This window comes from Schistocerca nitens, chromosome 5, assembly GCF_023898315.1.
Source record: "Schistocerca nitens isolate TAMUIC-IGC-003100 chromosome 5, iqSchNite1.1, whole genome shotgun sequence".
NCBI classification, from domain to species: Eukaryota; Metazoa; Arthropoda; class Insecta; order Orthoptera; family Acrididae; genus Schistocerca; species Schistocerca nitens.
The window spans coordinates 75214469-75240115 of NC_064618.1; the positions used below are offsets into that span (position 1 = coordinate 75214469).

General features: G+C 41.0%; 1 protein-coding gene across 1 annotated transcript in view; it reads right to left on the bottom strand.

Moving 5' to 3' along the window:
* Positions 1–441: 441 nt before the first annotated feature.
* The window catches only part of LOC126260279 (Down syndrome cell adhesion molecule-like protein Dscam2), an 81850-nt gene continuing 56644 nt past the window's right edge, over positions 442–25647 (bottom strand). The window contains exons 9-10 of the mRNA XM_049957605.1: positions 20630–20811; positions 442–733 (exon numbers count right to left, since the gene is read on the bottom strand). Coding sequence (XP_049813562.1) covers positions 626–733; positions 20630–20811 — 290 coding nt within the window. The 3' untranslated portion in view covers positions 442–625. The remainder of the gene's footprint in view (positions 734–20629; positions 20812–25647) is intronic.

Here is a 25647-nt window from a genome sequence, read left to right on the forward strand (position 1 = left end):
AGATGAGCCAGAGAAACTCCTAAAAACTTTGCTTCTGCAAGAACGTATGAGTCAAGGCATTATTTAAATATGATTAGCAAATATAATGTGTGCTTTCATATTCAACATACAGCAAAGTAGTAAACCACATTCATTTTTTACACATATGTCTCTACACCACTATATACACAGACATATTGTGAAATTACTAGCTTGCTTACTCACCATCACTCATCATAACAAAACAACTGATATGAGAGCGAAGCAGCAGGTAACAGCTAGTACATAAATATTTCTGCACTAGATCTGCAAACATTTCTAATTGTGTTGTGTACACATTCTTTTATATGACAATCAAGGAGAGAGTAACGTTACTGAAAAAATTGTTGAACATTATTTATTTTAGTAGTATATACAAGGATCTTATTCAGTTGCTGCAAGTAGTTAATTTTGAGATTTAGAAGTAAGGTAAACAATGAATATATTGATCAGCAGTACATGTCAATGATTTCTGTATTTCAAAACATGCAAATATCTGTTGCACATCAATGCTTCAGCATAACAGTTATGAGAATAAGGCACTTAGTTTCCTGTCTTTAAACAGCTTTCATCTCAACATTTCATGTCATTTGTGAATGTTTGAGACTCAGTATCTGTGAGCCTGATAAAGACTGTGCAGTGGTATCCAGTCAACATCCTCAGCTTCACTCTCCACTTTCTTTTTTATCTTCATGTATTCACTGCAGCTTTCATACTATAAAAAACAAAAAAGTCAAAGTTATTAATACATGTGTACCTAGATATAATTAAATAAAAAGCAATAGTACCAAGATTTTTTGAAAGCCATAACTGCCAAATGGGCTACCGCAAGAAAACGAAACAACTACAGCCATGACTGGAGAGACGACATCACAGTTACAAGGTAGTCTGTGTAAACCAGTTGTTGGCCACTGAAGCATTGTATATATGGATCATGATAACCCCTTCAGCTTCAACTAAGGCCTGAAGATGGTGCACTGAAGTGCCGTAACTGGTAGCTACACAATAAATCACATCATAAGGATGGCTGTAGGTGTTTCATTTTCTTACAATAGTGAACGACCACATCTCCCAGACCTCCAGGTACAAGAATGGACATACAAAAGCCAAATGGGCTGGTTTAAGGCACAAGTGACACAAGCCACCACTTATGCACCAAGATGGGAGGGGCCATTACTGTACAGGACATATCACGGACAGCAGCAGTTACTTGCAGCACCAAGATGAGAGTGGTGCCCAAGTGCAAGATTTGTATACAGTGTGTATTACAAACAGTAGTGAAAACTGACAAAAGTGAAAGTGTTCTAGGAAAAAAGTATGGGCTGGGGAAGGGAAGGGGGGTGGTGGTGGGGGTGGGGTGCCAAATGGTAGTTCACTTGTGTGGAAAAATGTTCTCAAACTGGGTCTGACTGCCCATATCATGTCAAGACATATCTGTCACCCTGGGAAGCATGAAAGACTGTTGCTGTTACTACTATTATTACCACTTATGCTACAACTACTCTAACTACTAACTACTATTGCTTCATTGCACCTGCTACTATTACAGTCATAATATGACAGTAAAGCTGTTCTCCACCAGACAGTTGATTTGACCATCAAAATGCTTTACAAAGCATTGTCCTTTTGGAAAGCATTGTCCTCTTGGAAGCAGATACCATTGCTTTCCAGCAACCTTTGAAGTGATGTACCCAACCAAATATGAGGATATACAGTTTAACTTGGACCCCACACCATAATATAACTTACAATTTTTCACGTTAAGAAATCGTTGCCAGAGAGAAAAGAAGTGATAAATGACAGAAAAATATCCTAAGGCCAATGGGATTGAAACCAAGACCTTTGGATTTACATTCTGGCACTGAGTCACTGAACAACACAATAAGAATTCCCTGTCACCTTTAAAGGAAAATGCACAAAAACATTTGGATTTTTTGTCTACAATGCACTTGTAAATTGCTATCATCTTTATCTGCGCACAGTTACTAGTATTGTATTGTGCTGCTAGTATGAGATTTTAACAACATTATTTATGCATTTGTGTAGATTTCAAGCACACTTTGATTACATTTGGTAGATTTTCTTTCAGTAAGTTATAGTGTTTTTGTATATTTTTAGTCATTGTCTATAATATACCCAACAGTAGGTAACTAGACCAGTTGCTGAACTACAGCTGAATGTTGGCTGTCGAGAAGAACGCATACATATGTAAAGTGCATAGAAACAATCTAATTATGAATGAGAAGAGTGATAACAGAGATAAAAAAAGTGGCTCCTGTGCGATTCAAGTGCAGTTTAATAGGAGCCAGTTGACTATTGTTAAAGATTAACAGACTGAAAAATCATATCTACCTTATTTACTTTCTTATCTCAGAAACATAATATAGTATCAATTAGTTGAAAAAAGTGTATGCATGGCATTAAGGCACTCCTAAATTAATTATGGTTTTAACTGATAGTTTTTATGTAGGTGATATTTTACCTGCAGTTGGCTCATAATACACATGGTCAATGCCTCCAATTTCCTTCCAAATGCTTTCACTGCTGAAGTGGATTTTTAAAACAAAGAGATACAAGGAGACAAGGAGAAAGTGCTATTTCTGCTATATGAATTAGAGGATTATCCTGTATCATATATATGTATTATGGTAACAAGCTCTACATTAGAAAGCTAATGGTGATGAAGGAGCATGTTTAAGTGAATATGACATAGACATTGCCATCCATCCAGGTAATTATTATTCATGTTGGAGGCAGTAACCAGCATGAAAAAGGTTTCATGTCCAGTGCAAAGGTACAGCTGATTTTGTAGACTCATATTTCAGTAGTATTGCAAAAAAATTACAGCAGAAATTTCCAGATATGTATGATTTACCTACTCAGAACCAGCCAACAAACTCAATGGTGCTCTTGCCAACTGCAGAAAGGGAAGTGGCACTAGTAGTACACCAACTAAAAAATAAAACTTCAGTAGGACTTGGTGAAATCCTAGTCTGCGTAATTAAAGATTGTATAGACTCCATAAAGGGCCCATTAACAAACATAATTAATGAATCTTTCGAATCTGGATACTTTCTGGAGTACCTAAAACAAGCAAAAGTTATACCTATCCTTAAAAACGGAGATGTGGAAAATGTAGAGAACTACAGGCCGATCTCTATACTGTCTATCATTTCTAAAATAATAGAAATACTAGTCAAAAAGAGACTGCTAAATTACCTGAATAAATATAATCTTCTTTCCAATGCCCAATTTGGTTTTAGGCCCGGAAAAGGCACACAATCTGCTATAGCACTGTTCACTAAAGTAATTTTAGAAGCACTGGACAAAGGTGAAGATGTAAGTGGTATCTTTTTAGACTTGTCCAAGGCCTTTGATACAGTTGACCACAAAATCTTACTTCATAAATTAGGGCAAATAGCAATAAGAGGTATGACAAAGAAGTGGTTCAAATCATACTTGGAAAACAGAGTTCAACAAGTTGAGATATCACAAGTTTCAAACAATTCCCTTATAAAACACCTGTCTGACCCAGAAAATGTGAATATAGGCGTCCCACAGGGAAGTGTATTAGGCCCAATATTGTTTCTTATATACACTCCTGGAAATTGAAATAAGAACACCGTGAATTCATTGTCCCAGGAAGGGGAAACTTTATTGACACATTCCTGGGGTCAGATACATCACATGATCACACTGACAGAACCACAGGCACATAGACACAGGCAACAGAGCATGCACAATGTCGGCACTAGTACAGTGTATATCCACCTTTCGCAGCAATGCAGGCTGCTATTCTCCCATGGAGACGATCGTAGAGATGCTGGATGTAGTCCTGTGGAACGGCTTGCCATGCCATTTACACCTGGCGCCGCAGTTGGACCAGCGTTCGTGCTGGACGTGCAGACCGCGTGAGACGACGCTTCATCCAGTCCCAAACATGCTCAATGGGGGACAGATCCGGAGATCTTGCTGGCCAGGGTAGTTGACTTACACCTTCTAGAGCACGTTGGGTGACACGGGATACATGCGAACGTGCATTGTCCTGTTGGAACAGCAAGTTCCCTTGCCGGTCTAGGACTGGTAGAACGATGGGCTCGATGACGGTTTGGATGTACCGTGCACTATTCAGTGTCCCCTCGACGATCACCAGTGGTGTACGGCCAGTGTAGGAGATCGCTCCCCACACCATGATGCCGGGTGTTGGCCCTGTGTGCCTCGGTCGTATGCAGTCCTGATTGTGGCGCTCACCTGCACGGCGCCAAACACGCATACGACCATCATTGGCACCAAGGCAGAAGCGACTCTCATCGCTGAAGACGACACGTCTCCATTCGTCCCTCCATTCACGCCTGTCGCGACACCACTGGAGGCGGGCTGCATGATGTTGGGGCGTGAGCGGAAGACGGCCTAACGGTTTGCGGGACCGTAGCCCAGCTTCATGGAGACGGTTGCGAATGGTCCTCGCCGATACCCCAGGAGCAACAGTGTCCCTAATTTGCTGGGAAGTGGCGGTGCGGTCCCCTACGGCAGTGCGTAGGATCCTACGGTCTTGGCGTGCATCCGTGCGTCGCTGCGGTCCGGTCCCAGGTCGACGGGCACGTGCACCTTCCGCCGACCACTGGCGACAACATCGATGTACTGTGGAGACCTCACGCCCCACGTGTTGAGCAATTCGGCGGTACGTCCACCCGGCCTCCCGCATGCCCACTATACGCCCTCGCTCAAAGTCCGTCAACTGCACATATGGTTCACGTCCACGCTGTCGCGGCATGCTACCAGTGTTAAAGACTGCGATGGAGCTCCGTATGCCACGGCAAACTGGCTGACACTGACGGCGGCGGTGCACAAATGCTGCGCAGCTAGCGCCATTCGACGGCCAACACCGCATTTCCTGGTGTGTCCGCTGTGCCGTGCGTGTGATCATTGCTTGTACAGCCCTCTCGCTGTGTCCGGAGCAAGTATGGTGGGTCTGACACACCGGTGTCAATGTGTTCTTTTTTCCATTTCCAGGAGTGTACATTAACGACTTCCCACAAAGTATCAGACATGGAGAAAAAATACTTTTTGCTGATGACAGCAACATAGTAATAACAGGTGAAAATCAAACACAACTGTCAGAAAGAGCAAACGAGGCTCTCAATGATGTCCACAACTGGTCATTAAAAAATAAAGTAACCCTAAATGTAAAGAAAACTAACTATATTAACTTCCAATTGAACAAAAACACAATGCCACTAGAATAAAAGTTAATAATAATGAATTAGAATGTGTAACAAGTACCAAATTCTTAGGGATGAATGTAGACAGCCAACTGAAATGGACAAACCATGTCAACATTTTGACAAAGAAATTATCCACAGCATGCTATGCTCTTAGAATCCTTGCACAGGTATGCAATAATACCTGTCTTAAAATAACATATTACGGATATCTACACTCAGTCCTCAGCTATGGGATCATGTTTTGGGGAACAAGTGCCAGTAACATACAAACTGTGTTCAAAGTACAAAAAAGAGCCATAAGGATAATAACAAACAGCAACAACAGGGCCCACTGTCTAGAATTTTTTAGAAAGCTAGGCATTCTAACTGTTTCTTGTGAGTATATCTTTCAGAACATAATGTTCATTAAGAAAAATCTCAACATGTACAACACAAACAGCCTAATACATGACCATGAAACAAGAGCTTGTCACCACCTCCATCTAGATAGAAAGAACAAGGCAAAGACGTAAAAAAGTATATTTTATAATGGGATAAAACTGTATAACAAATTACCACAAGAAATTAAAGAAATAAATGAGCCCCTCACTTTCAGACAAAAGCTTAAAACCTTTTTAGTAAGTAAAAGTTGTTATACTGTAAAAGAATATTTAACATAGATGTAGATTATTAGCAACATATGACATTATCACCAAAATATTATGTAATTATAAATGTGTGTATGACTAGTTATAAAAACTACACAAAATATGAGAAACCTGTTTCATTGTAAATGTTCCACGGATGGAGAAAAAAAAAAAAAAAAAAAAAAAAAAAAAAAAAAAAAAAAAAAACCTAATGACTAAAGAGAACTATTGATTTGTATGTTGGCATGACCAAGAATTAACAGTAAAGTCCCAGTGTGAATAGTTGCAACTCAGGTTTCCCGTACCCACCCCCTCTTCCAGTTTGTGTGTGTGTGTGTGTGTGTGTGTGTGTGTGTGTGTGTGTGTGCGTGTGTCACTGTGAAGTGCATGGCAAAGGATATATCTCACTGTATCCATTATTAGGCTTGCTTCCTGTTCTGTTCATGTATGGAGCATGGGAAATGATTGTTTGAATGCCTCTCTGCATACAATAATTATTCTAATGTTATCTTCATGATCCCTGTGTGAGTGATACATAGGGGTTGTGTATTCCTAGTGTCGTCAATTAAAGCTGGTTCCAGAAATTTTGTTAATAGACTTTCTGACCCGGATTGTTTATATCTATCTTCTAGAGTCTGCCAGATCAGTTCCTTCAGTATCTCTGTGACACTCTCCCATGGATCAAACAAACTCGTGACCATTTGTGCTGCCCTTCTCTATATATGTTCAATATTCCCTGTTAGTCCTGTTTGGTACGTATCACACACACTTGAGCAGTATTCTAGATATGGTCACATGAGTAATTTGTAAGCAATCTCCTTGGTAGACTGATTGCACTTCCCCAGTATTCCAGCAATAAATTGAACTACTACCTGCTTTATCTACAATTGAGCCTATGTGATCATTCCATTTCACATCCCTACAAAGTGTTACACCCATGTATTTGTGTGAATTGGCTGATTTAAACAGGTAATCATGGATATTATAGTCATAGGATACTACATTTTTTCATTTTGTAAAGTGCACAGTTTTGCATTCCTGAACATTCAAAGCACGTTGCCAATCTTTGTACCACTTTGAAATCTTACTGAGATCTGACTGAATATTCGTGCAGCTTCTGTCAGACATTACTTCATCACAGGTAACTGCATCATCTGTAAAAAGCCTGAGGTTCCTATTAACATTGTCTGCAAGGTCATTGATATACAAAATGAACAAGAAAGGTCCCAACACACTTCCCTAGGGCACACCTGAAGTTTCTTCCACATATGTCCATGATTTTCCATCCAAGATTACATGCTGTGTCTTCCCTACCAAAATGTACTCCATCCAGTCACAAATTTCACTTTATACCCCATAACAGTGTACTTTTTACAATAAGTGTTGTTGTGGTACTGAGTCAAATGCTTTTTGGAAATAAAGAAATCCTGCTTCTACGTGATTGCCATGATCCAAAGCTTTCAGTATGTCATGTAAGAAAAGTGTGAGTGTGGTTTCACATGATCAATGTGTTCAAAATCTATGCTGGCTGGCATGGAGAAGGTCACTCTGTTCGAGATAACTTGTTATGTTTGAGTTAAGAATATGTTCTAAGATTCCACAACAAATTGATATTAAGGATATTGGACAATAGTTTTGTGAATCACTTCTACTACCGTTCTTGTAGGTGGATGTGACCTGTGATTTTTTCATAAAACTGAGCATGTTTTTTTGTTAAAGGAATCTATGGTAGATTATAGTTAGAAGTGGCCAACAGGGATTCTGTCAGGCGCGGGACCTGAGTCCAGTTGTAACGGTTTCAGCTGTTTCTCAACACAACTGATACTGATACTTATTTCATTCATCTTTTAATTGGTACAAGTTTGGGACAATTCTCCTGGGCTTTCCTTTGTAAAGGAAAATTTGAAAATGGAGTTAAGCAGTTCGGTTTTTGTTTTGCAACCCTCAATTTCAGTGCCTATCTCATTCACTAGTTACTGGACACTGACTTTAGTGCCACTAACAGCCTTTACATACAACCAGAATTTCTTTTGGTTTTGTTAAAGATCATTTGACAATATTTTACTTCAGTAGTCAATCATCGCACCACACGCTGCTCTCTTGACAGGTCCCTTGCAGTCAAACAAATACTGTATGACTGACTAGTTACCTACCCACTCTATGACATAAATGAATATTTCAAGTGTAATATAATATTGTAACACTAATAAAAATGCTGTTGTTTCTTTTAAATGGTCAATTGTACTGTATAATATGTGTGTAGTTGTCTATTGCTGTAATGGCCAAATGAAAATAATAATAATAGTAATAATAAAACTGAGCATTTTTTTTGTTAAAGGAATCTATGGTAGATTATGGACATAACATCTGAGACAGGAAAGAGAAATAATAATAATAATAATAATAATAATAATAATAATAATAATAATAATAGCACTCTGTCTTCAGGCCACAAGTGGCCCATGGGGACCATCCGACCGCCGTGTCATCCTCAGATGAGGATGCGGAGAGGAGGGGCACGTGGTCAGCACACCGCTCTCCCGGTCGTTATGATGGTTTTCTTTGACCGGAGCCGCTACTATTCAGTCGAGTAGCTCCTCAATTGGCATCACGAGGCTGAGTGCATCCCGAAAAATGGCAACAGCGCATGGCGGCTGGACGGTCACCCATCCAAGCGCCGGCCACGCCCGACAGTGCTTAACTTCGGTGATCTCACGGGAACTGGTGTATCCACTGCGGCAAGGCCGTTTCCAATAATAATAATAATAATTATTATTATTTCTTTCCTTTCTCAGACGTTATGTCTGGTTAAAAATGGAAAGTGACGCGGACCTTGATCAAGCGTGACATCCTTTTAACTGTACGGTATATGTTACATTTCATTTAGGAACTTTCGGGTAACTGAACATATATCAATAATTACAGATTTCTGTAGTTGTATATATACGTTTGGATGTAGCTGTATTGCGTTGATGTACTGGTGGATATTGTGTGGTATGACTCCTGTAGTTGATAGTATAATTGGTAAATGTCAACTTTATCCTGATGCCACATATCATTGACTTCCTCAGCCAGTTGGATGTATTTTTCAACTTTTTCTCCTGTTTTCTTCTGTATATTTGTTGTATTGGGTATGGATATTTTGATTAGTTGCGTTAATTTCTTCTTTTATTGGTGAGGATGATGTCAGGTTTGTTATGTGGTGTTGTTTTATCTGTTATAATGGTTCTGTTCCAGTATAATTTGTATTCATAATTCTCCAGTAAATTTTGTGGTGCACACTTGTAAGTGGGAACATGTTGTTTTATTAATTTATGTTGTATGGCAAGTTGTTGATTTATTATTTTTGCTACATTGTCATGTCTTCTGGGGTATTCTGTATTTGTTAGTATTGTACATCCGCTTGTGATGTGATCTACTGTTTCTATTTGTTGTTTGCAAAGTCTGCATTTATCTGTTGTGGTATTGGGAACTTTAATAATATGCTTGCTGTAATATCTGGTGTTTATTGTTTGACCCTGTATTGCAATCATGAATCCTTCCGTCTCACTGTATATATTGCCTTTCCTTAGCCATGTGTTGGATGCATCTTGATCGATGTGTGGCTGTGTTAGATGATACGGGTGCTTGCCATGTAGTGTTTTCTCTTTCCGGTTTACTTTCTTTGTATCTGTTGATGTTATGTGATCTAAAGGGTTGTAGAAGTGGTTATGAAATCGCAATGGTGTAGCCGATGTATTTATATGAGTGATTGTTTTGTGTATTTTGCTAGTTTCTGCTCGTTCTATAAAGAATTTTCTTAGACTGTCTACCTGTCCATAATGTAGAATGAATATAATAGAGGGAAACATTCCACATGGGAAAAATATATCTAAAAACAAAGATGATGTGACTTACCAAACGAAAGCACTGGCAGGTCGATAGACACACAAACAAACACAAAATTCAAGCTTTCGCAACCAACGGTTGCTTCATCAGGAAAGAGGGAAGGAGAGGGAAAGACGAAAGGATGTGGGTTTTAAGGGAGAGGGTAAGGAGTCATTCCAATCCCGGGAGTGGGAAGACATCCGCACATACACAGACACAAGCAGACATTTGCAAAGGCCAAGAGTTTGGGCAGAGATGTCAGTCGAGGCGGAAGTACAGAGGCAAAGATGTTGTTGAATGACAGGTGAGGTATGAGGGGCGGCAACTTTAAATTAGCGGAGGTTGAGGCCTGGTGGATAACGGTAGAGAGGATATACTGAAGGGCAAGTTCCCATCTCCAGAGTTCTGACAGGTTGGTGTTAGTGGGAAGTATCTGGATAACCCGGACGGTGTAACACTGTGCCAAGATGTGCTGGCCGTGCACCAAGGCATGTTTAGCCACAGGGTGATCCTCATTACCAATGAACACTGTCTGCCTGTGTTCATTCATGCGAATAGACAGTTTGTTGCTGGTCATTCCCACATAGAAAGCTTCACAGTGTAGGCAGGTCAGTTGGTAAATGACGTGGGTGCTTTCACACGTGGCTCTGCCTTTGATCGTGTACACCTTCCGGGTTACAGGACTGAAGTAGGTGGTGGTGGGAGGGTGCATGGGACAGGTTTTACACAGGGGGCTGTTACAAGGGTAGGAGCCAGAGGGTAGGGAAGGTGGTTTGGGGATTTCATAGGGATGAACTAAGAGGTTACGAAGGTTAGGTGGACGGCGGAAAGACACTCTTGGTGGAATGGGGAGGATTTCATGAAGGATGGATCTCATTTCAGGGCAGGATTTGAGGAAGTCATATCCCTGCTGGAGAGCCACATTCAGAGTCTGATCCAGTCCCGGAAAGTCACAAGTGGGGCACTTTTGTGGTTCTTCTGTGGGAGGTTCTGGGTTTGAGGGGATGAGGAAGTGGCTCTGGTTATTTGCTTCTGTACCAGGTCGGGAGGGTAGTTGTGAGATGCGAAAGCTGTTGTCAGGTTGTTGGTGTAATGGTTCAGGGATTCCGGACTGGAGCAGATTTGTTTGCCACGAAGACCTAGGCTGTAGGGAAGGGACCGTTTGATGTGGAATGGGCGGCAGCTGTCATAATGGAGGTACTGTTGCTTGTTGGTGGGTTTGATGTGGACGGATGTGTGCAGCTGGCCATTGGACAGGTGGAGGTCAACGTCAAGGAAACTGGCATGGGATTTGGAGTAGGACCAGGTGAATCTGATGGAACCAAAGGAGTTGAGGTTGGAGAGGAAATTCTGGAGTTCTTCTTCACTGTGAGTCCAGATCATGACGATGTCATCAATAAATCTGTACCAAACTGTGGGTTGGCAGGCCTGGGTAACAAAGAAGGCTTCCTCTAAGCGACCCATGAATAGGTTGGCGTACGAGGGGGCCATCCTGGTACCCATGGCTGTTCCCTTTAATTGTTGGTATGTCTGGCCTTCAAAAGTGTAGTAGAAGTTGTGGGTCAGGATGAAGCTGGCTAAGGTAATGAGGAAAGAGGTTTTAGGTAGGGTGGCAGGTGATCGGCGTGAAAGGAAATGCTCCATCGCTGTGAGGCCCTGAACGTGCGGAAGTTTTGGGTATAAGGAAGTGGCATCAATGGTTACAAGGATGGTTTCCGGGGGTAACATATTGGGTAAGGATTCCAGGCATTCGAGAAAGTGGTTGGTGTCTTTGATGAAGGATGGGAGACTGCATGTAATGGGTTGAAGGTGTTGATCTACGTAGGCAGAGATGTGTTCTGTGGGGGCTTGGTAACCAGTTACAATGGGGCGGCCAGGATGACTGGGTTTGTGAATTTTAGGAAGAAGGTAGAAGGTAGGGGTGCGGGGTTTCGGTGGGGTCAGGAGGTTGATGGAGTCAGGTGAAAGGTTTTGTAGGGTGCCTAAGGTTCTGAGGATTCCTTGAAGCTCCGCCTGGACATCGGGAATGGGATTACCTTGGCAAACTTTGTATGTGGTGTTGTCTGAAAGCTGACGCAGTCCCTCAGCCACATACTCCCGACGATCAAGTACCACAGTCGTGGAACCCTTGTCCGCTGGAAGAATGATGATGGACCGGTCAGCCTTCAGATCACGGATAGCCTGGGCTTCAGCAGTGGTGATGTTGGGAGTAGGATTAAGGTTTTTTAAGATGGATTGAGAGGCAAGGCTGGAAGTCAGAAATTCCTGGAAGGTTTGGAGAGGGTGATTTTGAGGAAGAGGAGGTGGGTCCCGCTGTGATGGAGGACGGAACTGTTCCAGGCAGGGCTCAATTTGGATAGTGTCTTGGGGAGTTGGATCATTAGGGGTAGGATTAGGATCATTTTTCTTCGTGGCAAAGTGATACTTCCAGCAGAGAGTACGAGTGTAGGACAGTAAATCTTTGACGAGGGCTGTTTGGTTGAATCTGGGAGTGGGGCTGAAGGTGAGGCCTTTGGATAGGACAGAGGTTTCGGATTGGGAGAGAGGTTTGGAGGAAAGGTTAACTACCGAATTAGGGTGTTGTGGTTCCAGATTGTGTTGATTGGAATTTTGAGATTTTGGAGGGAGTGGAGCTGGAAGTGGGAGATTGAGTAGATGGGAGAGACTGGGTTTGTGTGCAATGAGAGGAGGTTGAGGTTTGCTGGAAAGGTTGTGAAGGGTGAGTGAGTTGCCTTTCCGGAGGTGGGAAACCAGGAGATTGGATAGTTTTTTGAGGTGAAGGGTGGCATGCTGTTCTAATTTGTGGTTGGCCTGTAGGAGGATGCTCTGAACAGTCGGTGTGGATGTGGGAGAGGAAAGATTTAGGACTTTTATTAAGGATAGGAGCTGATGGGTGTGTTCATTGGCTGAGTTGATGTGTAGGTGAAGGATTAGGTGGGTGAGGGCAATGGATTGTTCAGTTTGGAACTGGTATAGGGACTGATGGAAAGAAGGGTTGCAGCCAGAAATGGGAACTTTAAGTGTGAGGCCTTTGGGGGTAATGCCAAATGTCAGACAAGCCTGAGAAAATAAAGTATGGGAGCGTAATCTGGCTAGGGTGAAGGCATGTTTGTGGAGGGAATGTAAATAAAACTTAATGGGGTCGTTGCGGGGGTGTTGTGAGGGTGACGTGGTATTAGAAGGTGGAAAGTGTAACATGAGGCTGAAATGAAAATGAAAATAAAAATATATGGGGAGAGATAAAGGGGAACTAGAAAGCAACTGGAGATCTGGCTTGAAAAAGGGCGAAAAAGTGTTGGTTAAAGCTGGGCTATGTTGATCCTGTGGTGAACTTGGATTGGTAGACAACGATGTGCAGAAAGGTTAGGTGGTTGTGTTGCCGCCAAAACATGTTAAAGGGTGGAGAAGTCCGGGAAAATTTCGAAAAAACTACGTGTAAATGTATTAAAAGGAGTGGTTTTGTGGTGGCAGATTATGAAAATGAGGCTAACAATCGTCTGACGAAGAAATAATGACGTTAAAACATGTGGGAAGCGGCTAAAAATGATCAGTGATGTGGGAAAAATGGAAATGGAAATAAAGTGAAAGTTATTAGAACTAGCCGAAATGGTGAAAGGAACTGTTTGTGAACTAGAAACAGTGGATTTTATAGCAGCGGTAGTGTTGAAAGCGGAAAAAAAATTTTTTGGTTATGGTTTGGAAGTGGGTTACATATTATTGAGTATATATAGGCGGGATAAAATTGTATAGTAGATTACGGTAAAAAGGAGAAGGTGAATACAAAGTGAAACTACTGGCAAAAACAGAAAGAGAAAATAAGAGGACAGAAAAGATTTCGAAATGCAACAGTGACGATAACAAACGTAATTGTTGGGTTCAAATTAATGATATGAATATAATAGAGGGAAACATTCCACGTGGGAAAAATATATCTAAAAACAAAGATGATGTGACTTACCAAACAAAAGCGCTGGCAGGTCGATAGACACACAAACACAAACATACACACAAAATTCAAGCTTTCGCAACCAACGGTTGCTTCATCAGGAAAGAGGGAAGGAGAGGGAAAGACGAAAGGATGTGGGTTTTAAGGGAGAGGGTAAGGAGTCATTCCAATCCCGGGAGCGGAAAGACATCCGCACATACACAGACACAAGCAGACATTTGTAAAGGCTAAGAGTTTGGGCAGAGATGTCAGTCGAGGCGGAAGTACAGAGACAAAGATGTTGTTGAATGACAGGTGAGGTATGAGGGGCGGCAACTTTAAGTTAGCGGAGGTTGAGGCCTGGCGGATAACGAGAAGAGAGGATATACTGAAGGGCAAGTTCCCATCTCCGGAGTTCTGACAGGTTGGTGTTAGTGGGAAGTATCCAGATAACCCGGATGGTGTAACACTGTGCCAAGATGTGCTGGCCATGCACCAAGGCATGTTTAGCCACAGGGTGATCCTCATTACCAACAAACACTGTCTGCCTGTGTCCATTCATGCGAATGGACAGTTTGTTTCTGGTCATTCCCATATAGAAAGCTTCACAGGTTTTTTTATGTCGATAAATCCCCTTCCTCGTTCCTTTCTGCTTAATGTGAATCTTTCAGTTGCTGAATGTATGTTTTGTATTCTATATTTGTGGCATTGTGATCGTGTAAGTGTATTGAGTGCTTCTAGTTCTGTGTTACTCCATTTCACTATTCCAAATGAATAGGTCAATATTGGTATAGCGTAAGTATTTATAGCTTTTGTCTTGTTTCTTGCTGTAAATTCTGTTTTCAGTATTTTTGTTAGTCTTTGTCTATATTTTAGTTTTTCTTTAATATTTGTGTTATCTAATCCTACTTTTTGTCTGTATCCTGGATATTTATAGGCATCTGTTTTTTCCATCACTTCTATGTAGGCTACATCTACATCTACATCCAGACTCCGCAATCCACCTGACGGTGTGTGGCGGAGGGTACCCTGAGTACCTTTATCGGTTCTCCCTTCTATTCCAGTCTCATATTTTTTGTGGAAAGAAGGATTGTCGGTATGCTTCTGTGTGGGCTCTAATCTCTCTGATTTTATCCTCATGGTCTCTTCGCGAGATATACATAGGAGGGAGCAATATACTGCTTGACTCTTCAGTGAAGGTATGTTCTCAAAACTTTAACAAAAGCCCGTACTGAGCTACTGAGTGTCTCTCCTGCAGAGTCTTCCACTGGAGTTTATCTATCATCTCCGTAACGCTTTCGCAATTACTAAATGATCCTGTAACAAAGCGCGCTGCTCTCCGTTGGATCTTCTCTATCTCTTCTATCAACCCTATCTGGTATAGATCCCACACTGCTGAGCAGCATTCAAGCAGTGGGTGAACAAGCGTACTGTACCCTACTTCCTTTGTTTTCAGATTGCATTTCCTGAGGATTCTTCCAATGAATCTCAGTCTGGCATCTGCTTTACCGACGATCAACTTTACATGATCATTCCATTTTTAATCACTCCTAATGCATACTCCCAGATAATTTATGGAATTAACTGCTTCCAGTTGCTGACCTGCTATTTTGTAGCTACATGATAAGGGATCTATCTTTCTATGTATTTGCAGCATATTACACTTGTCTACATTGAGATTCAATTGCCATTCCCTGCACCATGCGTCAATTCGTTGCAGATCCTCCTGCATTTCAGTACAATTTTCCATTGTTACACGCCGGCCGCGGTGGTCTCGCGGTTCTAGGCGCGCAGTCCGGAACCGTGCGACTGCTACGGTCGCAGGTTCGAATCCTGCCTCGGGCATGGATGTGTGTGATGTCCTTAGGTTAGTTAGGTTTAAGTAGTTCTAAGTTCTAGGGGACTGATGACCACAGCAGTTGAGTCCCATAGTGCTCAGAGCCATTTGAGCCATTGTTACAACCTCTCGATGCACCACAGCATCATCTGCAAAAAGCCTCAGTGAACTTCCGATGTCATCCACCAGGTCATTTATGTATATTGTGAATAGCAACGGTCCTATGACACTCCCCTGCGGCACACCTGAAATCACTCTTACTTCGGAAGACTTCTGTCCATTGAGAATGACATGCTGCGTTCTGTTACCTAGGAACTCCTCAATCCAATCACACAATTGGTCTGATAGTTCATATGCTCTTAGTTTGTTCATTAAACGACTGTGGGGAACTGTATCAAACGCCTTGCGGAAGTCAAGAAACACGGCATCTACCTGTGAACCCGTGTCTATGGCCCTCTGAGTCTCGTGGACGGATAGCGTGAGCTGGGTTTCACATGACCGTCTTTTTCGAAACCCTTGCTGATTCCAACAGAATAGATTTTTAGTCTCCAGAAAAGTCATTATACTCGAACATAATACGTGTTCCAAAATTCTACAACTGTGGTTGTCCAATATGTAATCTTCTTGTTTAGTGTGTTTTCCCTTGACTATGCTATTTTTCTTACATTTGTCTGTTCCAAATACCATATTTATATCATTGCTGAATACTTCTGTTATCTTTAGTAATTGGTTGAGTTGTTGATTTTTTGCTGCCAGTAGTTTTAGATCATCCATGTATAACAAATGTGTGATTTTGTGTTGATATGTTCCAGTAATATTATATCCATAATTTGTATTATTTAGCATGTTGGATAGTGGGTTCAGAGCAAGGCAGAACCAGAAAGGACTGAATGAGTGTCCTTGGTATATTCCACACTTAATCTGTATTGGCTGTGATGTGATATTATTTGAATTTGTTTGGATATAATGTGTGGTTTTCCAATTTTTCATTACTATGTTTAGGAACTGTATCAATTTAGGATCTACTTTGTATATTTCCAATATCTGTAGTACCTATGAGTGGGGTACACTATCAAAAGCTTTTTGGTAATCAATGTATGCGTAGTGTAGCGACCTTTGTTGATGTGTCACCTATGCATCTATTATCAGTTGCTCTTTACTACCTCGTGCTCCTTTGCAGCAGGGTTTTTTTATTCTTCGTTTATAATTTTGTTCTGTGTTGTATGTGTCATTAATTTCTGTCTAATGACTGAAGTTAATATTTTGTATATTGTATATTGTTGGTAGGCATGTTATGGGGCGATATTTTGCTGGGTTTGCTGTGTCTGCTTGATCTTTAGGTTTCAGATACGTTATTCCTTGTGTAAGTGTATCAGGGACTGTGTTTGGGTCTGCAATGTAACTGTTAAATAATTTAGTTGGATGTGAATGTGTTGAGGTGAACTTCTGTAGCCGGAAATTTGCTATTTTATCTTTTCCAGGGGCTATCCAATTGTGCGTAGAATTAATTGCTCGGGTGACTTCATGTTGCAAAATTATCACTTCAGGCATTGTGGTATCATCTTCTATGTGTCTGTTTCTGCTTGTATCCACCGTGCATGTCTGTTATGTTGTACCAGGCTTGACCATATGTTGCTCCAGAAGTGTTCCATGTCTGTTACGTTTGGTGGATTGTCTATTTTAATGTGTGTGTTACCTATTGTCTGGTAAAATTTCTTTTGGTTTCTGTTGAATGTTTGGTTTTGTTTCCTTCTATTTTCACTTTTTTTGTATCTTCTAAGTTATTATTATTATTATTATTATTATTATTATTATTATTATTATTATTAACTGTTGTATATGTCAATTGTTCTTTCCAACTTGAGCCATAGTTCCTCTACATATTACTGCCCTGTGCTGAAAGTTTTAAGATCCTTGTTGAAATATGACACTGCTGATTTTTTATCTACTTTGCTGAACACATAATCTTTCTGCTTGTTTTAATTGGCCTTTGTACTTTGGTAATCATTGTTGCCACAACTGTGTCAGGGTTACTAATACGAGTTTCGACATGGACATCCTCAAAGAGGTCAGGTCTATTTGTTGCTATTAGATGTAACATATTCCCATCATGAGTGGGGTTCCTAACTATCTCTTCTAGGAAGTTTACAGAAAAGGCATTTAGTAATGCTTCACAGAATGTCTTATCATGCACACCACTAACAAAACTGTAATTTTCCCAATTAATTGGTTTATGATTAAAATCTCCATCAATGATTGGGGAGTTTACATACATGTGAACCAAGGTTTTGTCTAAAATTTTTGGTTATGTCAGGAGATGAGTCTAATGGGCAATAAAGGAGCCAATTATCATTTTATGCCCACGCTTGATAATGATTCTTGCCCAAAGAGTCTCACATGTAGCTTCAGTTTCTATCTCAGTGGATTTGAGTTTCTTGTTTGCTGCGACAAGTACACTACCTCCATATCCCACTTGCCTACCCTTTTGGTATACACTCAAATTTTCCCCAAAAATGTTACTGCTATCAATTTCAGGTTTCAACCAGCTTTCTGTAACTAGTATTATGTGGGCTTCACTGCTTTTCAAGAGTGCTTAAAACTCTGGCACTTTGTTGCAAATGTTTTGGCAGTTAACTATTACTATTTTAATATGTTCACCTTTTGGAGGCATTTCTTGGTTTCCAAAAGCTATCATTACCTGGATTGGATAGAGAGACGCATAATCTAGAAATCCCTTGTGTGCACCCCACACACAGTCAGCTATCTAAGTAGCAGGCTCTGACATGTAGTTAGGGGGGAACCTGCATTTCTCAATCATGTGGTCTGTCCTGTGGCACAGACCCAGGAAGTCACAGCCTACTGATATAAAAGTCGTGTACTCACTGTTTTTAAAAATTAGACATTCCATCAGATAACAAAAGTGCTGACAAATTCTAATTTTTCTGACAAATTTTAATTTTTCTGAAGTACAGCACTGATCTTTTTCACTGTAATTTCTGCATTATGTTTATTTTGTTGCAGTCAGTACAGTACAACACTGTCAAACTTGTGTTTATTACTGATATGTGTGCATTTGTAATTAGATTGTAACAGCCAAATGCCTCACCCCATAAAATATTTGATTTGGGATAAAATATGTGTTTACAGTGCTGGTGTTGGATAACTGGATTATGTATGTGCCTGTATAAGGAATTTAACTCACAGATAATTTGGGAAAAAAACACATGAATGAAACACAGGTTTGAAACTTTTATTTTCATAGACTGTGTGGAAGTGATGAAGGCAGCTACCAAAAAACTCTGTGTGTGGCATTCGGAAGATAGTATTTTAGCAGTCCACCAGATGACATCATGCTGTGCTACATTCTGCTGAAATGATGCTACACCAGAAATCACCCCTCTCTCTCATTACCTTTTTCTGTTTATTGGTTCTTTGTATCAGCCAATGGAGAGTTTTAATAGAAATCTTCAATAAAAATTATTACACTTGCTATTGTTTATAACTAAAGCACTGTATGTGATCAGGGTCTAATTAAGAGGCAGTGCTGATATGGATGTGTGAGATCCTGTTCTTTCAGTAATATCATGGAGATACATGGGTCATCTCTCGTTGCTACTAGTTCAATGAGTAACAGCATAGTGTCTCATCTGAGGATGGTGGCTAGATTGAGCACTGAAATACACCGAAGTGTCAAAGAAACTGGTTTAGACTTGCATATTCAATTACGGAGATATATAAATAGGCAGAATACAATGCTGCAGTCGGTAACACCTTTATAAGACAAAAAGAGTCTGGCACAGTTGTTAGATTAGTTACTGCTGCTACAATGGCAGATTATCAAGATTAAAGTGAGTTTGAATACGGTGTTACAGTCGGCACATGAGTGATGGGACACAGCATCTCTGAGGTAGCTAAGACTGGGGATTTTCCCGTACAATCATTTCTCGAAGGTACCGTGAATATCAAGAATCCGGAAAACATCAAATCTCTGACATCATTGTGGCTGGAAAAAGATCCTGCAAGAATGGGGCCAACAGCAACTGAAGACAGTCATTCAGTGTGACAGAAGTGCAAGCATTCCGCAAACTGCTGCAGATTTCAATGTTGGGCCTTCAACAAGTGTCAGCGTGTGAAACATTCAACAAAACATCATCAATATGGGCTTTCAGAGCTGAAGGCCCACTCATGTACCCTTTATGACTGCACAACACAAAGCTTTATACCTCACCTGGGCCCATCAACATCAACATTGGACTGTTGATGACTGGAAACATGTTGCCTGGCCAGACGAGTCTCATTTCAAATTGTACCAAGTGGATGGATGTGTACGGGTATGGAGACAACCACATGAATCCATGGATACTGCATATAATCAGGGGACTGCTCCATCTGGGGGAGGCTCTGTACTGGTGTAGGGCATTTGCAGTTGGAGTGATATGGGACCCCTGATACATCTAGAAATGACTCTGACAGGTGACATGTCTGATCACCTGCATCCATTCATGTCAATTGTGCATTCTGACAGACTTGAGCAATTCCAGCATAACAATGCAACACCCCAAGGGCCTAGAATTGCTACAAAGTGGCTCCAGGAACACTCTTCTGAGTTTAAACACTTCTGCTGGCCACCAAACTCCCTAGACATGAACATTATTGCCCACATCTGGGATGCCTTGTAACATGCTGTTCAGAAGAGATCTCCATCCCCTCGTGCTATTTTGGATTTATAGATAGCCCTGCAGGATTAATAGTGTCAGTTCCATTCAGCACTACTTCAGACATTAGTTGAGTCCATGCCACATCTTGTTGTGACACTTCTGTTTGCTCGTGGGGGCCCTACACAATATTAGGTAGGTGTACCAGTTTCTTTGACTCTTCTGTGTATAATTTTCAGATGAATGCAGGATCCAGCTACCACATCCAATGACAATACTACAACTACTAAATAATTCATAAAAAGCAGCTCTGCTGTTGTTTCTGTTACATTTAAATGTAAAAAACCTAGAATTTCATCTAAATACCTCTCAGATATTTTCTAAAACTGAAAGCAGTACTTTCCTCCCTTTATGCAATTATTCTTACTTAAAATTTTATGTTAAATGAGACATGTCATACACTACAGTGTTCTTACATCAGGTATCAAGGAATCCATTTTCTCTTCATCTGTTAGTCTAAATGTGGCATATGGGTTGACTTTTGCAGTTATCTCTGGCATCACAGAAGAGTGTCCAGACTTCTGGTCCAGTGGGATCTCGCTACTCAAGTAATCTCCTTTGTTTTCAGGTGTGGCATTTGTATCATGAACATTCATGCCTGAAACATTCAGGAGAAAAAAACATGTAAGCATTTGAATAATTCACCACATAGAGAGATGCTGAGTCACACGAAGTGGAAAAGACAGGTTTCAGACAAAGTTCTTCTTCTGAAATAGAAAACAAACACACACACACACACACACACACACACAAACACAAACACACACACACACACACACATACACACACACAGCCACTGTCTCCAAGCACTGGAGCCCGACTGTGTCTGATATGAGTAGCAATCTGCTGGATGGGTGGTAGAGGTAAGGAGGAGAAAGATACTGTGCTGCCTGTGGGAGTGTGAGAGATGTGGTGGAGACAGGATATGTCTACTGGGTGGAGCACTCTGTGGCTGTGCTGGGGAGTGGGTGGGGGCAGGGAGGAGGGGAGAGGAGAGAAGTAGAGAAGGGAAAAACACTAGTACTACAGTTGTGGGATAGAAGGTGTGATCAGTATTGGAGTGTGAACAGGGAAGGTGGTAGGTTAATGGAGGACAAGGATCAGTGTAGGTTGAGGGCAGGAGGTTACAGGAATGATGGATTTGTTGTAAGGAGAGTTCTCACCTGTGCAATTCAGAGTTGCTGGTGTTGTTAGGAAGAATCCACATGATGGTGCAGGCTGTGAGACAGTAATTAAAGTGAAATCCATTGTGTTGGGCAGTATGTTCAAAAACTAGGTGGTCGATTTGTTTGTTGGCCACCATTTGTTGGTGGCCTTTCATACTGTGTTAGATGCTTGTTAGATGTCATGCTACATAGAAAGTAGCACAGTGAGTGCAGCTTAGTTTGTAGATCACATGGCTGCTTTCACAGGTAGCTCTTCCTTTGATGTGGTAGGGTATGCCTGTGACAGGACAAGATGTGGTGTTATTCCATCCAGGACTTTCAGTTATTTCAAGTTAGCATTTGGAGATTTTATTGATTGTCCATAGAATGAAACCATATTATAGCATATTATCAACTGCAGGTAGGCAAATGGTAACTAAAATGTCCTTTGCCACCATTAGGATGGTATGTGAAGCCTTCACTGATTACTGTAGCAAAATTCTTCTTCCTTTGATGTGGTAGGGTATGCCTGTGACAGGACAAGAGGTGGTGTTATTCCATCCAGGACTTTCAGTTATTTCAAGTTAGCATTTGGAGATTTTATTGATTGTCCATAGAATGAAACCATATTATAGCATATTATCAACTGCAAGTAGGCAAATGGTAACTAAAATGTCCTTTGCCACCATTAGGATGGTATGTGAAGCCTTCACTGATTACTGTAGCAAAATTCTTTGGCAGGACCTCTCCAAAAACCCAAATTCTAATCACATGTCATGACTGTCTGTGGCACAGCTATCAGTGCATGGATATGGTGGCTACATCAGACTGAAGTGAAGAAAAAAAAAGCCAAAAATGTGTTTCTAACAATGGAAAGTCCAAGTTGGAATATCAACAATTATGAAAAAGACAAGTTACCGCTCACCATAAAGATGAAATGTTGAGTTGCAGACAGGCACAATGAAAAGGCTTATACCCTGAGCTTTCAGCCAAAGCTTTCTCCAGAAAATAAAGGAAAACACACATCATTCACTCAAGCAGCACACCTCACTCACACAATCGCTAGTTCTGGCTGCTCAAGCCAGACTGGAGCTGTTGCATTGAAAGAAAGCACACATCCAAATGGGGTCAGGGAAGAGGAAGGAATAGCAGGGTATGAGCAGGGGGAGAGAGAGTGCTGTCTGGCAGAGCATGTGGGGACTAGAAGGTGGCAAAATGAGACATCCAGGTGCTGCATCAGGTGGCTATGGGGGAGGGAGGGGGGAGGAGGGGTACAGGCAGTGGAAAAGGAGAGGAACAGAGAAGGGGTAAAGGTAAGAGGGTACATTGGTAGAGAGTGGTGCAGAATGAAGGTGAGGGTACAGGGGTGGTGGAAACTGTGGGGAGGAGGGTGTAGGAATGTTAGTTAATTGTAGGTTGACACCAGGATAATTTTGGGAGCAGAAAATGTGTAAGGATAAAAGCTCATAAAAGCTGGTGGTGGAGGGGAGGATTCAGATGGTCTGGGTTGTGAAGTGGCCATTGAAATCAAGCTTGTTATGTTCAGCTGCATGTTGCACTACAGGGTGATCCACTTTGCTCTTGGCCACAGTTTGGCAGTGGCCATTCATTCTGGTGAACTGCTGGTTGGTAGTCATACCAGTATAAAAAGATGTGTAATGATTGCAGAAGAGCTGGTATATGACAAGCACGTTACTGGACTGAGTAGAAAGTGCTGGGTGAGTGCATTGGGCAGGCTTTGTACCTGGGTTTTCTACAGGGATTGGGCTGGGACTGGGAGTGGCATAGAGATGGACTAGGTTGTTGTCAAGTTACAGTGGGCAATGGAACACCACTCCTAAAATGGAATTTCCCATCATGAACTGGTCTACTAGGTACGAATGTATCCACTGCATTTGTTTAAACTTGACCCACAGTTCACCTATGCTCCTTCCAAGAGGGAAAAGTTCTGAGTCTCTTTTAAATGACATCATTACCTTTTTGTCTAGCTTACTGAACATGTAAATCATCTTTCTTGTTTTAGGTGCCCTTTGTGTTTTAGTGTTATTACACCTGCTTCATGGTCACTGGCACCTATTTCAAAATTGGCATTCTGAAAGTGGTGTCAAGTCCATTTGTTGCAATTTGATCTAATATATTTCCATCAAAAGTGATGTTCCAAATAATTTGTTCCAACTAGCTTACAGAGGAAGCATTTAATATTATTTTGCAGGAGTTCATGTCACAGCCATGACCTGCAAAACACTATAGAGTGTCCAGTGAAGAAGTCCCTGATTTAAAAATTTAATGTCTTGAAAACTAATATCAATAGATGAGTGCAACAAACAGTATGTTTATTGTTAAAGATGTTAAGTATTTGATACAGAAGTTCATTTGCAAGCTCTTCATCAAATTCCAACAAATAGGCAATGTGGCTGATCATCTACAAGAGAATGTTGGCCACAGGAAAACAGTAGCTACTCCTGAAGGTGTCACCACAGTTTCTGGAATTATTCAGTAAAATCCAAGGAAATCTATGAAAAGAATTGCAGTAGAGACTGGCTGAAGCATTCCAGATGCAAAAAATACTGAGACAGAGTCCACACATTGCCATTCAAATTTCAAAGCCACCTGTATGACTGTGCAACAGAGGACTGACTTTGCAGACCAGATTCTCACAACAATTGATAATGAAGGATTTGATGGTGGCTGCATCTGGTTCACAGATGAGACATACTTGCAACAGAATAGGGCTGTGTGTTAACAAAACTGTTGATTTTGGGGTTCCAAAAATCCCACTTCGTGTAAAGTGAAACCACTGTAGTCTCCCAATGTTACTGTTTGGGCTATGGTATGCAGCAGAGGCATTGTTGGCCCTTTTTTCATATGAAAAATTATCACTAATGAACATTACATTGCAATTTTGGAACAATTTGTCACCGACACGTATTTCAAAATAGGCATTCTGAAAGAGGTGTCAAGTCCATTTGATGCAATTTGAGGACCAACTAGGCACCGAGTGGCTCATGCAAGATGAGGCCAGACCACATCACACTGAACAGATGTTTCACTTTCTTAATGAATACTTCAGAAATAGAATCATTGTGTTTGGTTATTGCATAATTACTGGAGCATGGGTGGATTTGCGATGGCAAATTTCACTGTGTATTTGCACTATCCGTACTGCAAGAGGCGCACATTCAAAAAGATTGTGACGTGATTGCAAAGACTGCTTGCAGAGAATAAGTTTAATTATACATGTTGATACAGTACAAACTGCACAGCATACAGTGCCATCTGTTAGCAACTTTTCAGACTACTTGAGACTTCTGTGTAACTTCTGCATAAAATTCTTATATCTTTCATACTATGCATACCTTCTGTTGCAGTCGTCTATTGATCTTAGGTTCGAAGATACTGAATTTGGAGATCAGGAAACCCTTCGCTGGATGCCCTGTAATTACCCCAATAGACTGTGGAAGATTTACATCTCCTCCAATAATGATAGTACAACTGGGGAACACTCATTCCAGTGAACTGAAGGTTTTCTCTTAAAGTTTTTTGTTACACCTGAGGCTGAGTCTGGTTGTTGATAGATAAACAGATCCAATTACAACTTTACATCCACCTATGATACTGAGTCTAACCTAAACAGTCATGCTTGCAATTTCAATTGCTATCTTGGTGGTTTGAGTTTCTTAACTAGTTTCAGTAGCAGGTGAAGCAGGTGGCACACTAGGTTCATTGGTGGAATACTAAGAAAATGCAATAAATCTACAATGGAAAGTGCTTACAAAACACTTGTGGGAACCATTCTAGGATATTGCCCAAGTTAATAGGACTGGTACCAAATAGGAGTAACAAGTGGTATTAAACATATACAAAAAAGGACAGCACAAATGGTCACAGGTTCGTGTGACCCATGGGAAAACACCATGGTAAGATTAATAAACAGAACTGACAGATGCTTGAAGATGGACACTATTATCCTGTAAAACCTTACTTACAAAGTTTCAAGACCCAATATTATGTAGGTATCTAGGAATATATACCAGTCTGCTATACATATGGATCACAAAGAAAATGTTATACTAATTACTGTATGCACTAAGACATCTAAGAAGTCATTCTTATACATGGTACAACGAAAAGTATCCACTGACATGCACTTCACAGTGGCTTTACAGAGTATGGATGCAGATGTAGATTATGAACATATGCTATGTTGAAATGCTGGAAAGGTCTGGTGTGACCATTTGACTTTATGCCGAGCACCATAACGGTGCTCTTTATGATAAGAAAAGCTTTAA